A 17410-nucleotide genomic window follows, 5' to 3' on the forward strand; every position below is an offset into this window, starting at 1 on the left:
CCTGCATCAAGATGGTGTCTGTGTCAGGGATCTTCTCTTGCCACTTTTTGCCGAGAAGTTTTCTGAGGCTGGTGGTGTGGAAGTGGTTCAGCTTTTTGGTGTGGCGTTTGTAGACCGTCCATGATTCATATCCATAGAGCAGTGTGGTGAGAACTATGGCCTTGTATACTTTGAGCTTCGTCTCCAGGGTGATGCCTCTCCTGTTCCAAACGTTCTTATTGAGTCTGTCGAAGGCAGCGCTGGCTTTGGCAAGTCTGACATTCACCTCATCGTCATTGACAACTGTGCGAGGGAGTGTACTGCCCAGGTATGTGAACTTGTCCACCGCATTCAGTCGTTGCCCGTCGATGAAGATGTTTGGTTCAACGTAAGGCTTTGCTGGAGCTGGCTGGTGCATCACCTCAGTCTTCTTTGTGCTGATTGTGAGGCCAAAGTTGTTACAGGCAGCAGAGAACTTGTCGACACTGTGTTGCATGTTAGCTTCGGAGGCAGCATTGAGAGCGCAGTCATCAGCAAACAGGAAGTCGTTGACAGTGTCTGTTCTCACCTTGGTTTTTGCTTGAAGCCTCCTGAGGTTGAAGAGTGAGTCATCTGTGCGGTACCTGATGCCAGTGCCTATGTCAGCATCTCTGAAGGCATCTGTCAGCATGGCTGAAAACATGACTGAACAGGGTGGGGGCAAGAACACACCCATGCTTGACTCCGTTGGAGACATGGAATGGTTCTGAAGTCTCTCTGTTGTCTTGGACTCGGGCCAGCATCCCATCGTGTAGTTGCCGTATGATGGTGATGAACTTTCTTGGACATCCGTACTTTGCCATGATTCTCCAAAGGCCATCTCTGCTAACAGTATCGAAGGCCTTGGTCAGATCGACATAGGTGGAGTAAAGGTCGGCGTTCTGTTCCTGACACTTCTCCTGGAGCTGCCTGGCAGCAAACACCATGTCAATAGTCATGCGTTCTTTCCGGAAGCCACACTGGCTCTCTGGTAGGAGACCTTGCTCAAGGTGCGCTATGAGATGGTTGAGTAGCACTCTGGCCAGTCTTGCCTGCGACGGACAGCAGGGACATTCCACGATGGTTGTCACAGGCCTGACGATTTCCTTTGCGCTTGTACAGGTGTATGATGGAAGCATCTTTGAAGTCCTGTGGAACTGCCTCATGCTGCCAGATGACCTGGAACAGCTGATGAAGCTTCTCAGTCAGCGCCATACCACCTTCTTTGTAGACCTCAGCTGGAATGGAGTCTGAGCCAGGGGCTTTGCCATTGGATAGCAGACGGATAGCTTTCTGGGCCTCCTCCAAAGTTGGAATGGCATCCAACGACTCACTGACTGTACCTGGGGGAGTCGGTCGATGGCTTCAACATTGATGGTGGAAGGGCGGTTCAGTACGCTGGTCAAAGTGTTCAGCCCATCTCTCAAGGATCCCGTCCTTGTCAGTGATTAGGGTAGAAACCATCAGCACTGAGGAGTGGAGCAGATCCGGAGGTGGTAGGACTGTAGACTTCTTTCAGGCCGTTATAGAAGTTCTTCATGTCGTTCCTGTCCGCAAAACCCTGGATCTCATCAGCTTTGTTGTTCAACCAGGAATCCTGCATCTGTCGCAGCTTCAGCTGGATGGTGCTGCATGCGCTCTTCAGTATGTCTTTCTTTGACTGTGACTTGGGATCTTCAGTGTGGGCTCTGTAGGCTTGGCGTTTGTCTTCCAGCAGCTGCTCTCATCAAACCAGTCTGTGCTTCCTGGCAGAAGGCCCCAGGCACTCCATGGCAGTGTTGTACACCGTCTCATGCAGTGCACCCCATTCTGCCTCCACATTCTGGTTGTCCAGCAGGGTGGACTCAGGGCGTTCCTCCAGGGTGTCAGCAAAGATCTGCTTGATGTTGCCTAGCTTCAGCTTGTTGACATTCAGGCGTTCGGGTACTTTCATGCCCTGAGGCCGTCTCTTGGGCTGGATGCAGAGGTTGAGCTTGGAAACGATAAGGCGGTGGTCTGTCCAGCACTTGGCCCCGCACATGGCCCTCGTGACTCGTACGTCCTGCCTGTCCCTCTTCTGACATGACAAAGTCGATGAGATGCCAATGCCCAGAGCGAGGATGCATCCATGACGTCCTGTTACGGGTAGGGAGGCAGAAGATGGTGTTTGTGATAAGAAGGTCGTGCTCGGCACATGTCTGGAGAAGTAGCTGACCATTGCTGTTACAGTTGCCAACCCCATGCTTCCCAATCACGCCTTCCCAGGAGGATGTTGTCACAGCCAACTCTCACGTTAAAGTCACCAAGAATGATAAGCTTGTCTGCGTTGGGAACAGTGGTGATGACAGCGTTCAGGTCCTCGTAGAACTTGTCCTTGATCTCATCCGGGTTGGTCATGGTGGGTGCATAGGCGCTGACAATGGTGGTAAACTTCTTCCCATTGCATAAAGGGAGTTTCATCGTCATCAGGCGATTGTTCACTCCTTTCGGGGGGCCAGCCAGCTTGCCAACGACGGTTGTCTTCACTGCAAAGCCAACTCCAGTCTCACGTCTCTCTTCAGGTCCACGACCACTCCAAAAGAAGGTGTAGCCTGCGCCTCGCTCAAAGAGTTCGCCTTCTTCTGCCAGTCTGGTCTCACTTAAGGCAGCAATGTCAATGTTGTACCTGGCTAGTTCACTCGCAATGAGTGTTGTGCGTCTCTGTGGTCTGTCCGAGTCGCCTCTGTCCAGAAGCGTACGCATGTTCCATGTGGCAATGGTCAATGGGGTGCTCCTTGTTTTCTTCTTTCTTTCCTTTGTGTGTTGACCGCTTGTGTAGGGTCCCCGTCAGCCGTGGTATGCTGACTAGGGTGGTGTGGAGAAGGCAATGTTTAGGGCACCTTTTCTAGCCCCTTCCTCATGCCATGGAGGTGAGCAGTGCTGTCCTGAAGAGGGTTTGCTCAGTCGCTCAGGGGCTGCCGATCTCCACCGCTGCTCCAGTCGGTGAAAAACGACCCTATGGCCTGAGCCGCCTGTGTGCAGGTCCGCGGCTGCAACTGCCAGTGTACCCACACCTGTCGCTTCGTCGCTCACCTGTTGCCACAGGGCTTGGGGAAAATGATGGTATGGATGAAGGATGACATTCTTCACATGCTTGGGGTAGACAAGCCCTAACTCACTGAGGGTTTGAGACCCGTCGGCTACCCTCACCTAGTTTAGCCAGCCTGTCACAGCCGTTGCCCGGGTGTTGGGCGCTGCCGCATGCTAGCAGCTTCTAGGACCCATAAGTGAGAGCTGGGTGCCGGTGGGGACCAACAGAGGACGAACCACTCCCGGAAGAGCGTGAAAAGCCCCCCCTCTAGAGGTACTACCCCTCCCGTGCACCCCCTGATTCCCGTTCAGTACCTATATGATGTCAGCTGACGTCCTAACACAAAATGTTGCCATAGTACCTGTACGACATCCACTGATGTCCCACATCATTCCGATTTTTCCTTCATCAGAGTTTGGTTCAGTGAACATAAACAAAATCTTAATGGTTAGTTTAATCGGTCTGGATTCTAAACATATTAATTAAATGAGCATATGACAGGTGGAGGACCTTTTTCTTCTTGATAATTTTCGCTAACTGGACTGTGTTGAGTGTGCCTGAAAAGTGGGTTTGCATCATATGCAAATAGAATATCAGAAACTTTGTCCAGCTAAGACAGTGGTCCTAGTCAGTGGGTTTACACAACTTTGTGGGCTGTGCAGATGGTTATGACTGGTAATAGCAATGACAGATGCATCTATCTTGTCTGATGATTGTTTGAAGGTGATGACAAGGACAGTGATGAAAGTTACAGCAACTGGGGCTTGAAATTTGGGCATTACGTTTTCCTATGATTATGAAATCTGTGTCCCTTTCACTTCTAGTTTGGCAGATTCATGGGGACATGTCATTAGAGGACATGGTGTGGGTCTCAGCTTGGTCTGGCTCCATGACCAAGCGATCTTTGTTGTCAGTAGATGGTGTTCTGTATATGCTGAATCAGCACAGGCACTGTTGAACACCACCAAAGTGACTCTGCAGCAGTGCAGGGTCTTTTCTGGTGTGTGACCTCCTGGCAACTGAACATCAGTATTCCCTGTTGATTGTCGGTGCTGAGTCTGTGTGGGTGTGGCTGTGTATGAATGCTGTGGGAGTAATGCCACTGAAAGGGCAAAAATGATAGAGCAGCAAAAACAACAATAGCAAAAACAAGACAAAACAAACAAACAAACAAAAACAAACAAACAAACAAACAAAAAACACCCACAAAAAACTAAACAAAAAAATGTTCTGCAGTGTCTTAAATTTAAAAGGATGTCTCACTGTTATGCATGATAATTTTAAATAATTATTAAAAAATACTTAGAAGATGCATGTGTATTTGAAAAACAAATGACAATTTGCAGAACCTTGACTTAGTGTGTAGATATTCAGGAAAGTCAGAATATTGCCAGTCTGCATGGCCAGATTGCAGCCTGTGATACCATTCTAGAGGTAAGTGATAATGTTTTCTTCATTCATTATTGATATGCCATCAAGTGTCACTGTAAAAAGACAGATTTTATGATTCCAGTGGCATCTTCAAAATGTTTGCTGTATGTCTATATTTCTAAAGCTGTCAAGTTAGAATTTGGTACACTGGCAAGAGTGCCCTCTAAATATTGACCAATTTTTAAATGGATCTATGAAATACTAAAGTGGTGAGCAGTCAATGCTCTCAGAAAAGTGACCATTGCCTTTATGATTTTGGAAATGAGGTTGTCCTGAAGAGGTGCCCATGTGCTGAATGAATCACATATCTGCAGATTTTCTCATTACATGTCATGTGCTTTGATGATTTTATTGTGCTGTCAACGCTTTTTCTTTGTGGCCATATTGAGTGTGATATTTTATAAAGATCGGTCCAGATATAGTTTACATCCGATGAGGAAACATTAAATGGCAAAAGAGGATAAGATGTCCATGTGTCTGATTTGTTGTTCTTGTTGATGTTGTTGTTGATGATGATGATCAATTTTATGTCTGTTCACTAAGAGTGATATTAGATGGTGTGTGTGTGTGTGTGTATGTGTGTGTGTGTGTGTGTGTGTGTGTGTGTGTGTGTGTGGTTGGTATTACTTTATAGAAAAAACACCAAAAAAGAAAAATAGTTGTAAAAGTAAACTGAAAAATTGTGAGGTAAAAGGAGCCACATTGATGCAGAATTGCCTTTCAGAGAATGGAAGAAATGCTGAATGGTTTCCAAAGAGACCTAAGCAGCATCTCAACAGAAATCCAGTCCCTACAGGACCAGTCCATAGCAATGAATATCAAGCTGAAGAACAGACAGGTTAGTGCTGAATGCAGCAGTTCATCTTCATTGTCATACATTTGAGACATAAGTAGAGGGAAATTAAAAACTTTAAAATTTTGACATTCAAATGTTTTATGACATTTAATAGATTCTCTGCTTCTACAATTTGTAACATTTTTGTTTTAAACATGTTTAATTTTAATGTATACTTATGACAGTAATGTAATTTTCAGTATGCCTTGATGTTTTAGTTTTGGAAATGTTTTTTGAAAACTGTATACTTACTGGAAACTTACCAATGAAATAATCTGGATCTTGTTGCAGTTGTTCAGATAAGTTAGTGTTGTTTCTCTCTGTTTTGTTCTCTTCTCTGACCTTTTTGGCTCATGTGTGTGTTTACATGCAATGCCAGTCCATGGAATGACCATGTGTTTTGGTTGTTTGATGTGGCCTGTGTTGTTCCTGGACAGAACTGCCTGTGTGTGTAGGGGTTGTGTATGTTTGGCTAATATTCAAGAAACACATCAGATGACTTTTGCTGCTCAGCTGAAATGCTTTGTTGCCTGGATGTTCATTTAGCATATTAAAGAGTACAAGCCCAAATCTGAATATTTAAAAATAAAAAAAACCCAGTTACGATCAAATCTCACATCTCCTTTTCTCAGAATTTGTTTTCTGTTCACTTTACATATCAGTTTCTTTCATTTTTCTTGCATTAGCATGTTTTTATACTTTACATATCAATTTCTCTGATATATATATATATATATATATATATAGATATATATATATATAGATATATATATATATACACTTTTAACATTTAAAGTAACTTGTTCTTCAAGTCTGTTGTAAGCCAACAATTTGTCGTGATCCCACAATTTCTCTCAAAGTGATAGAGAAATTGTGGGATTACGAGAAAGTGTGGTCATTCCCCTCCCACGTTTTTTCTCAGTTGTGAGAAAGCTTAGGAAATCCCCCTTATATTTATCCAAAAAAAAATTTCCTTTATTACCAGAGTTGATTTCTTGTCTTTTTCCAATGCAAATCTTAGAGGAAAATTAGAGAGGAAAAGAAAAGAGGGGGATGACAACAACGATGATCATGATAATAACTATAACTGTGGCGTTAGTGAAGATGTCAAGTAATCAACAGTAATGACACTGAAACACATCCATTTATTGTATTTCACATAAGACGGATCACTGCAGTGCACCAACCTCAAATTCAACATAGGAATCAATAGCAAACAACAAAATGAAGGCAATGTGTGTAACTCAAACAGAAACATAGTTTCAAATTCATAGCAAAAACCTCATATTTGACAGCATTAAAGCGTGCGATAAAGTAAGAAGCCACTCACTCACTCACTCACTCAGGCCCATAACAACTAAATAGTTGTTGGGGGAAGCCTGAGGACCGCAGACGCAACCTCCCTTCTCCATCTGTCTCTGTCAGCAGCCGCCGGCAGCAGCTCACGTGTGTGAAGTCTGGTCCATTGTTTGATGTTCTCATGCCAGTTCTTCTGCTGTCTTCCTCTTCTTCTCCTGCGCTCAATGGTGCCTTGCATGATTGTTTTGGACAGATTGGTGTGTCGAGTGTTGTGCCCAGACCATATCAGCTTGCGTCTCTTCACAGTTAAAAGGAGAGGTTCCTGAGGTCCAGCAAGGTTCTCAATTCTGCTCTGTACATATTCATTGGTCCTGTGCTCGATCCAGGAAATTTGAAGGAGCTTCCTCAGGCATTTGTTCTCGAAGGCCTGGATCTTCCTTTCAGTTTCGGCCGTCAGCATCCATGCCTCTCAACCATACAGTACAATAGAGACTACCAGGGCTTTGTAGAGTTTGAAAAGCCACACCAAATTTCAAAGCAATATCTCAAATACTTTTTGAGATATTGAGTATAGAATTTTTTTTTTTCTAAAGGGTGATTTTAGCAAATCTCACAACCGTTTAGAATTGCATCTAATACATTCTCATTGTCAAAACTCTTCATATATGATCTATACAGTACACAGAATATCAAGGATTTTTTTCAATTGGCTGTAAATGTTACTGACTCAATGCCAGTGTCATAAATTCTGGGAAAATGCTTATTTTCTGCATGTCAGATCCCTGCAGTTTTGATGGTAGCATTACTAAAATGACTGAAACTCGAAAACTATTACATCTACATAAACATTTAAGATATTTTCGGGTTCAGGAGAGACTGTATTCTTAAAGACAGCAAATATCAATCATAAATCTGAATAAATTACAGCTTTTGATATGATTATATGAAAAAAATATGCTGTATTCAATCAGGGATAATGTGCTCCATTAATACTAAAAATGATTATCCTTTTTGATATTGTTTAGGTTTTTTCCCAACATGAAGTCAAAATCAATATGTATGTATCACTTTATGTAAATGTTTTCTTGTTTATACTTCATTATTAACTATTAATCAGCACAGGTGATTGCACCAGTTCTAGAGTACAGACATCCAGCTGAACTAGTGCATGGTCCATATCGCTGTATTTAAATGGAAACAACAGTCTTACAATACAGCATCAAAGGTACCCCTGGTAGTGTTATTTGATTTGTTTTTTCCTTTCTCTCTCTCTCTCTCTCTCTCTCTCTCTCTCTCTCTCTCTCTCTCTGCACTTAGTACTTTGTCTTTTGTGTAAAACTCATTTAAAAATGGACATTCTCTCTACTGGTGTGGAAGTTAGAGCAATTTTTAGGCAAAATGCTCAGATGATTCAATGGACAGATCCAAAATGGCCCAGAAGCGGAAACAAGAGTTGTGGCAAAAGTTGATGAAGTGACTGTACTGCACTCCTCACTCGGGCCCATCCTGATACAACATGGTGGCAGCGGTGCAGAACTGATCATAGCCTCATGGAGACAACAAAAACATGCAAAACGCCGGAGAAAACCCCGTTCACCGCTATCCTAGCCTACCACTGCCAAAATCGTTTGACGGACAACCCACAAATTGGCTGAAATGGAGACAACTATTTGACCGATACCGAATCGCTCAGGTCTTGCTCTCAGAAACCGAGAAGAACAAATCAGTATGTTCCTCTTCGCAATGGGTGACTGTGCTGATGATATTTTACAAACAAAAAACATTGATAAAAGCACGATCAAGTATGACGATCTCAAAGCAGTTTTTGAAGAACATTTTGGTGCAAGAAAAAACGTGGTAGTTGACAGAGCGTTCAACAAATGTAACCAGAAACCTGGAGAAAACATTGACAGTTTCATCCAAGATTTCTACAGAATGGCTGAAGAATTGAAGAATGTGAGTACGGAACTCTAAAAGAAAAATTAATCAGAGATATAATTGTCGTTGGTGTTATTGATGACGATCTTTCAAATGACCTGCAGGCAAAGGCAAAACTTACACTCACAGAAGCAGTACAGATAAGTAGGCAGGTAGAAGAATGAAAGTAAAGTCAGCCAATCATCAGAGGAAGTGACAATGTTGAATTTGTGCACAAAAGGAGAGACAGTCGTTTTCAATCCACATAATCAAAACACTATAAAGACACCAAGCCAAGACAATTTGGACACTGCAAGTACTTTGGCAGAGAATTACACAAACATGATTCTTGTCCAGCTAGAAATGCAGTCTGCAGTTACTGCAAGAAAAGAAGCCATTATAAGATTGTGTGCAGATCAGCAAAAAATATAATACATGAACTGGTCAGCGAAGACGAGAGCTATTCTTCAGAATCAGGTGACTTTCTAGGATACATCAACAGTATCGAGGATAATGATGACTCATGGTCAGCACAAATCCTTCTAAACGGCAAGCCACATTCATTTAAATTGGATACGGGTGCTTCCGTCTCAGTCATTGCCGAATCATGGGCAAATGACAAGAAATTAATGAAAACAGAGAAACATTCCTGCAAAGAAACCATCACAAAAATCAAGAGCATCTTCGTTACACATGGCATAGTGATTTCTGACAATAATAATAATAATAATATGCAGGCATATATAGCGCCATATCCCCATCTCAAATGGGGCTCACCGCACTTTACAATAAGATGTACAAAGACTAAAAAAATAAGATAGAATAAAAATGAAACAAAATAGAATAAAATAAATAAATTGATATAGTCTCACATCACATTTGCTGAAAAACATATTTCAGACTATCTCACATCACGCTGGCTAAAATCTACATAGTTCAAACTAAGTGACATATATATATTTACATACACACACACGTACATGATACATACATATGTATACATACACATACACACACTTGTATATCTATATCTATATCTATATCTATCTTTCTCTCTCTGTATACATATACATACATACATATATATACATATACGCACACATATATACATATATGCACATACAAATACACACACACACACACACACACACACACACACACACACACACACACACACACATTATATATACATATATACATATACACACATGTATTGTAAAATCATCACAGGCAATACCATAGTCTCACACCACATAGGTCCAAAATCATAGCAAGATAAAAACATATCACATTTACCCAAGTCAAAAATATGCACCAGGAACCAGGCCTCACTGAAGCACACTAAAAATCATCACAAATGCACGCAATCAACTCCAAGACCATGTCCAGTGATCAAATCACAGCAAGCATATACAGATGGAAAAGCTCTACTTAGAAAGATACATATCGAAAAGTTGTGTTTTGAGTGCTCTCTTGAATGCAGGTGTTGGGGTGTGACGAATGTGTGAGGGCAGTGAATTCCATTGTTTTGGTGCAACAAAATTACAAAAGAAGAGGAACGTTCACGAATTCTTGGAATAGACCATGTGCGCATGTCATTTGAAGAATGGATTTGTCTGGATGGTGAATAGACAGAAAGTTGATCTAAAAGATAGACGGGACAAGAATCAGTGAAGAAATTGTGACAAAGGACTGAGAGTTTGTATTGTATTTGTGCTTGAATGGACCTCAGTTCTACAGCTATGAGTTCTGAACATTCACTGCTGAATATGGATTTACCCATACCACAAGTTCACCAAAATATCTGCAAAGCAACGGATAAGCTGAGCGTGCTGTGAAAACACTCAAGAAAAACCTCAAAAAGTCTTAAGACCCATACACAAGTCTTCTGTTATACAGATCAACACCTCTACAGAATGGCTACTCCCTAAATGAACTACTCATGGAAAGAAAACTGAAAACAAAAGTTCCCATTCTTCCTTCTTCTCTCTCACTTAAAACTCCAGACCTTAAGGACATTCACAAGGGAGAAAAATCTGCAAAAGAAAAACAACACTGTAACTACAAGAGACATGCAGCAAAAGAAGCTCAACCACTGAAAGAAGGTGATACTGTATTCATCAAAGACATGGCAAAACCAGGGAAAGTACTCTCGAGACACCAGAATCCTCATTCTTACATCATCAGAACGCAGAATGGTACCATCCGCCGGAACCAGACACACCTGGTGAGGAGTTAGGAGGAACCGCCACTACCACCTGTTGCACCGAGACGCTCCACCAGCCCAGCCATCACTCCCATGCAGCAGCTGCCAGGAGTGTCAACTCAGCCATCACCCAGTTCTTCACAACACCCAGCAGAACCACAGACATCAGTGAGCACAGGACAGACTCGCACTCATTCTGGCAGACTCATCAAGGAACCAGAAAAACTTTACCTTTGACTGAACCACTGTATTCTTCAGTGACCAAACATCACAGCCAAACACAGTGGTTACACTCACGGTTTCAGTTATTTAAGTAATGTTTGAAATTTAGTTAGATTTCACACGGTTATCAACAGTTAAACATTTAATTGCATATTTATGTTAATTCTTTGAAAGGCCTTTCACAAAGGCACCAAGCAGTGGACATATTTACTGTGATGATTAGGTCAGATCTACCTTGATGCACACAGACCTATCTACAAACAAACCCCACTGAACAGTATATATTCATATCCTTTAAAGGGGGGAAGGGAATAAGTGTCTGATCATTTAAATGCCTTAATGAATGATTATACATTCTTAATTTATCTGGAAAGGGAGATGTAGGATAATATGTATGAAGGGACGTAACTCACGTTGCTAATGATAAGATCCGTGTCTATGGAGACCATGGCAACACAACACTCAGGTGAGAAGTGAATAGCTTACAACAGGAACGTTTTCGCTCGGGCTTATCCTGATACGACAAAAACCTCATGCCAAAGAGCTCTGAACATTATCCGAGTCGTGGCACACACTGGGGTGCTGATTGAAAAACGTTTTTGCACCTCTACAGAGATCTGGTTGGGTCCAAACTGGACTTTGGGTGTGTAGTCTATGGCTCGGCCAGACCGTCTTACCTGAAACTAGTGGACCCAGTGCACCACCAAGGGCTCTGTCTCAGCTTAGGCGTGTTCCACACCGCCCCTGTGCACAGATTGTACGCAGAGGCAGGTGAACCGCCTCTTACCATCCGCAGATTGAAGCTGTCCCTCAACTACTATTTGAAACTGTTCTCTGAACCAAAAAATCCTGCCTACGATAGTGTCTTCAACATCCCTTCAGTAAGAAATTTGAAGACAACCCAAACTGCATCCCTCCACTTGGACTTCGTATTCAGCCACACATGGAAAATGCTGATCTGGATGTCAGTGGCATCTCAGATTTCTCTAAGTTTCCCGACAGCCCACCGTGGACCTTTGAAACACCTGAGGTACGATTCGATCTGGCCTCATACCGTAAAGACTCCAGCAGTTCTCTGGCCTACAAAAGTTACTTTTTGGAACTCTGCCACATATTTCCCACCTCCCAGAAAATCTTCACTGATGGTTCCAAATCAGAGGAGGGTGTCGGTGCATCTGCCTTTCCTGACCAGCCCTCAACGGAACACATGCTATCTGACAGCACATGTACACTCACTGCAGAACTGACCGCACTAGTTCTAGTATTAAAAATGGTTTCCCATTAAAAACAAGAGTTTTATGATCTTTTTGGACTCCTTGTCAGCCCTGGAGGCGATTGCCTGCAGGAATCTGACACATCCGAAACTGCTTGAATTTTACGATACTTTTACTCTCATAACAAGGAAGGGGTTTAATGTTGTTTTGGTCCTGGGTTCCCGGCCATGTTGGCATTTGTGGTAATGAAAGGGCAGACAATCTGGCTAAGAATGCTGTAAAGGAAAAAACTATTGAGATCCTATGATACACAGACATGAAGCAGAAGGTGAACACTTACGTTAAGGATCTTTGGCAAGAGGAGTGGAACACTTAGACGGACAACAAGCTTTTCCAAATTTGTCCAGACCTAAAAGAGATCCTCCCATCGGTTGTGAAGAATCGAAAGGAGGAGTCTGTGCTGTGCAGACTGCACACTGGGCACACTTTTCTTACTCATTCTCACTTGTTAAAGGTGGGGGGAAGCCCCTCGATGTATTCCCTATGATGAGCCTCTCACTGTGAAACATGTGCTCCTTGACTGCTGGGATCTGCATGATGTTAGACACAGACATTACACAGTGGATTCTTTGAAGACTTTGTTTCATGATTCCGTGGACGCTGATGGACTTCTTGAAAGAAGTGAACATTTTTCAAATCTTTTATTTTATTTTTATTTTTTTTATCAGATTTGAAGGTTTTAAACTCTGGAAGGTTTTTAAACTTTGAGTGGAAAGCATAAAGCAGTGACTAATTCTTATTGTACATTTTTACCCTTGACTTGAAGCAGATGCTAACGTGGCAATAGCCTTGAGATGGCCTTTGTGGTCAGTGAGGCTCTAAGCACCATAATTTAATTTGATTTGATTTGAATAACCACTCACTGCACTTGTCAATGAAAATCTTTGTGTATAGAGCTGCAGTTCTCACTCCTGTCCTCTATGGATCAGAAGCCTGGCTTCTGAACCGAAAACAAGTGCAAATCTTTGAGCACTTTCACCAATGATGCCTTTGTACCACCTTGGGCATCATGTGGCAAACATCGAAGTCCAAGAGTGAGCACACACCATCAGCATTGAGGCTATGCTACTGACTAGACAAGTCCAGTGGGCAGGACATCTATCATGCATGGAGGACACGAATGCCCAAAGCTGTTTCCTGTGGTGAGCTTTGCAATGGCAAACATTACAGAAAAGCCTCATGAAAGCATCACAGAGGCAAGCTGAAGCATCAACTTGATGCAGCTGGCAATCCAGAAAAGGGCTTGAAAAGCATTGCCATGGACAGAGACAGCTGAATATCAAATACCAAGCAAGGAGCTGAAACCTTTGAGGCTGCAAGAAGGCTAGTTGTGGAGGAAAAGCACAGAGGAAAGCACCAACTGCCCAGAGCCCTCTTACCCACAGATTTCCTTGCTCTTTGTGTGCCATTGTTGTAATGTTGTGAAATCTTCCTTTGTTTGGGAATTTTGACCTTACAAGACACTTGTCTTGTAATGCCAGAAAGAGCAAGGTGCAGAATAAAAGTGTCTGCAAACTCATTCGAATTCATGCGTTATTATAAGTGAGTGTGGCTCATGCAAGCAAATAAGACAAGCAGCAATTACAAGAACAGCAACTGCGATGCAAACACCACATTGGTGATGAGGATTACAAATTAAGAGTGACTTTTTGTGTTCCACTTGAATAAACCGACCAGTCTTTTGAAAAATGGCGGCTGCACCCCCACCCTACCCTTCTTTTGACTGTGTCCTGGAGGGTCGTGCTGTTCGCTGGCACAAGTGGGTTGCACGACTGCAAACTTATTTCACTGCTTACAAAATCACAGACGACATGCAGCAGAAGGCGATGCTTCTAACTTTTGGTGGCACAGATCTAAACGACATTGTTGATGAGTTTTCAGAAAATGATGTCAAACCAGGTGACGATGAAACACATTTCGCCAAGCTGTGCACAGCGATTTCCAACCATTTCAACCCAGAGGCAAATATGGAATTCCAGAAATATGTGTTTCATCACACTGAGCAGAAAACTGACAACACTGATGATTTCTATTCTGAGCTCAAACATCTGGCTGCAACTTGTGGGTTTCATGACATCACCGCAGAAGTCAAATCACAGCTGATAGCCGGCTGCAAATCACAGAAGGTGTGTGAGAAAGGACTTGCCAACCCAAAGCTCAGCCTGGCAGACTTACTGACGTATTGCACACACTCTGCAGCTAGTCACAACACAAGCACAGCTGATGACAGCAGAAAGCCCACAGTCTGAGGTACATTGTGTTCAACACAGCAACAGATCCCGGGTATGACGTGGACAAAACGGCTCATCCATAAAGCAGCAGCAACCCTCATGGCAGTCCTGCTATTTCTGTGGAGGGAACTGGCCGCACGAGGGAGGAAGAAACGCCTGTCCAGCACAACAAGCAGTGCCGATCATGCGGCAAGATGAACCATTTTGTATGTCAGTCTGTCGCTCCCAACAGCGACTGTAGAATCAAGTGCCTCACCAACAGTCTGCTGGTCAGTCACACCCTGCCTCACACATCAACACAGTCCATGGGAACACAAGTAAAGAAACCGAGCCCAGCATGGCCACTGACACTGCATATGTTTTTGCTGCATCCATTGCCAACCTCCCCACATTCCCAGTCACTGTCAACGGGAAATCTTTCCCCTTGCTGGCAGACTCGGGTGCATCCGTGAATCTTCTGTCACAAGCTCACTACAACATACTCACACCACTGCCCCTCTTCCAGCACTCATCCAAACAAATCACAGCCTATGGCAGTCAGTCCCCAATCCCTGTGCTTGGAACATTTGACACTGTCCTCTCACATGAACACACCAGCATCAGTGCAACCATATGCGTTGTTGAAGGCAGGGACAGGCCCATTTGGGACTGGGAGACGAGCAAAGCATTAAAGCTACTGACTACAGTGAGTCATATCAAGTCACAAGCAGACAAATACAAGGAGGAATTCCCAGACTTATTCCACAGCCTTGGGTGACTCAATGACAGCAAAATTGAACTACACATTGACCGTGAGGTCCAGCCGGTCATGCAGTAGTACAGACGTGTTCCTTTTTATGTCCGGCAAGACATCAAGGAGCAGCTCAAGCATGATGAAGAGTTGGGCGTCATTGAACGAGCAACAGGGCCCACTCCTTGGGTTTCACCAGTCGTGGTTGTTCTGAAGCCCAAGCAGCCCAGGAAAGTGCACGTCTGTGTTAACATGCATGTGGCAAACAAGGCGATACGGTGCAAAAGACATGCTACACCCACACTCAAGGAGCGGAACACTATGCTGTCAGGCACAAAGGTCTTCTCCAAATTGTATCTGAACCAAGGCTACAACCAGCTGGAGCTTAATGAAGAGTCTAGGTACATGATGACATTCGCCACGTATGTTGGGCTCTTCCGCTACCGCCGCCTGTTCTTTGAGGTGAACTCTGCCAGTGAAATCTTTCAGGAGACCATACGACAGTGACGACATTATCTGCTGCGGGTCTTCACAGCAAGACCATGACACCAACCTTAGCACACTGTTCCAACACCTCCACGAGAAGGGTCTGACACTGCACGCTGACAAGTGTGTATGCAACAAGCGGTCGCTGGAGTTTCTTGGCCACATGTTCGGTGAGAAAGGCATCACCCCAAGTCAGGACGAACTGAAAGCCATCATCGACCTGCCTACACCCACCAATGCACCAGAAGTCCACAGCCTGCTGGGGATGATGAAATTTTGCAGAGTGCACCACATCCCCAACTATGCAACGCTGACCCCTATGCCAGCTGACAAAGAAGACAACTCCATGGTCCCGGACATCACAACATGATGAAGCCCTGTCCACACTCAAGTGCGAGCTCAGCAAGGCTACAACACTCGCCTACTTTGACCCCAAGAAACCGACAGAGATCTACACTGATGGCAGCCCCGTTGGTGTCTCTGCTGTCCTGATGCAAGAGGGTCGTGTCATTGAGTTTGCCAGCTGAGCACTCACCGCCACAGAACAGCGGTACTTGCAGACTGAACAAGAAGCGCTGGCTGTCATTTGGGCATGTGAACACTTCCACATCTACATCTTCATCTTCGGAGCCCCATTCATAGTGTACACTGACCACAAGCTGCTCATCACAATGTTCAACAACCCTCGAGCACAGCTGTCCACTCATGTCGAGCGTTGGGTCCTGAGACTGCAGCCCTACCAACCGACTGTACGCTACCACCCAGGGGCTGACAACCCTGCTGACTACCTCAGCCGCCACCCAGTTGCCCAAGATCCCAGCAGCTGATCTGTGCTGATTGCTGAAGGCTATGTGAACTACATCATCAACACATCAATTCCAAAAGCAGTGACCTGTGATGAAGTCACAAAAGCCACAGTGATTGACCCAACACTGACTGCAGTCATCAATGCCGTCACCACCAACCAGTGGCATTTGGGCAGTGTGGACATTGATGAGAAAGCATTTCACACGCTGTTCTTGTGCCGCTCTGAACTGTTACTCGCCTCTTCTAAAGGGCCGGGAGATCGTCCTTCCTGCATCACTGCAGCAGAAAGCTGTCAACATTGCACACAGCAGCCATCAAGGGACAGTCAAAACAGTCGCCCTGCTGCGAGAGAAAGTTTGATTTTGCTGTATGCACGCCACTGTAGAGGCCACCGTCAAGAACTGCATGACATGTCAGATTGCCACGCCAACCACTGCACGGGAACCACTGCAGACAGAACCATGGACAGAACTGTCCTGTGACTTTGGACACCTATCCAACGGCCAGTACTTGCTTGTGGTCATGGACAAGTACTCCCACTACCCAGTCATTGACATCATAGACTCCACGTCTGCCAACACTGTCATCCCCAGACTGGAGAAGATCTTTGCTGAATTTGGGATGCCGCGCATGCTGAAAACAGACAATGGCCTGCCATTCAACTCCATTGACTTCGCAGCTTATTGCAATCACCAAGGCATCCACCACCGCAAGATCACACCTGAGTGGCCACATGCCAATGGAGAGACTAATGCTTCATGCGAAATGTGAAGAAAGTGGTCAAAAGTTCTACGCTGCCAAACTTCCATCAGGATCTGCACTGCCTCCTGCTAGACTACCGCACAACGCCACACTGCACATCAGGAGTGGCCTCAGCCACAGCCTTGTTCCATCGCCCCATCAGGACAAGGTTGCCGGAACTGCCA

At 44.3% G+C, this 17410-nt stretch overlaps 1 protein-coding gene across 2 annotated transcripts in view; it reads left to right on the forward strand.

Moving 5' to 3' along the window:
• The first annotated feature begins 4418 nt into the window (after positions 1-4418).
• Positions 4419-17410, forward strand: part of LOC143289817 (vacuolar protein sorting-associated protein 52 homolog) — a 98525-nt gene continuing 85533 nt past the window's right edge. For both annotated transcript variants that reach the window (XM_076598980.1, XM_076598981.1), the window contains exons 1-2: positions 4419-4480; positions 5202-5315. In XM_076598980.1, coding sequence (XP_076455095.1) covers positions 5205-5315 — 111 coding nt within the window. In that variant the 5' untranslated portion in view covers positions 4419-4480; positions 5202-5204. The remainder of the gene's footprint in view (positions 4481-5201; positions 5316-17410) is intronic.

Source organism: Babylonia areolata, chromosome 14, assembly GCF_041734735.1.
Source record: "Babylonia areolata isolate BAREFJ2019XMU chromosome 14, ASM4173473v1, whole genome shotgun sequence".
NCBI classification, from domain to species: Eukaryota; Metazoa; Mollusca; class Gastropoda; order Neogastropoda; family Buccinidae; genus Babylonia; species Babylonia areolata.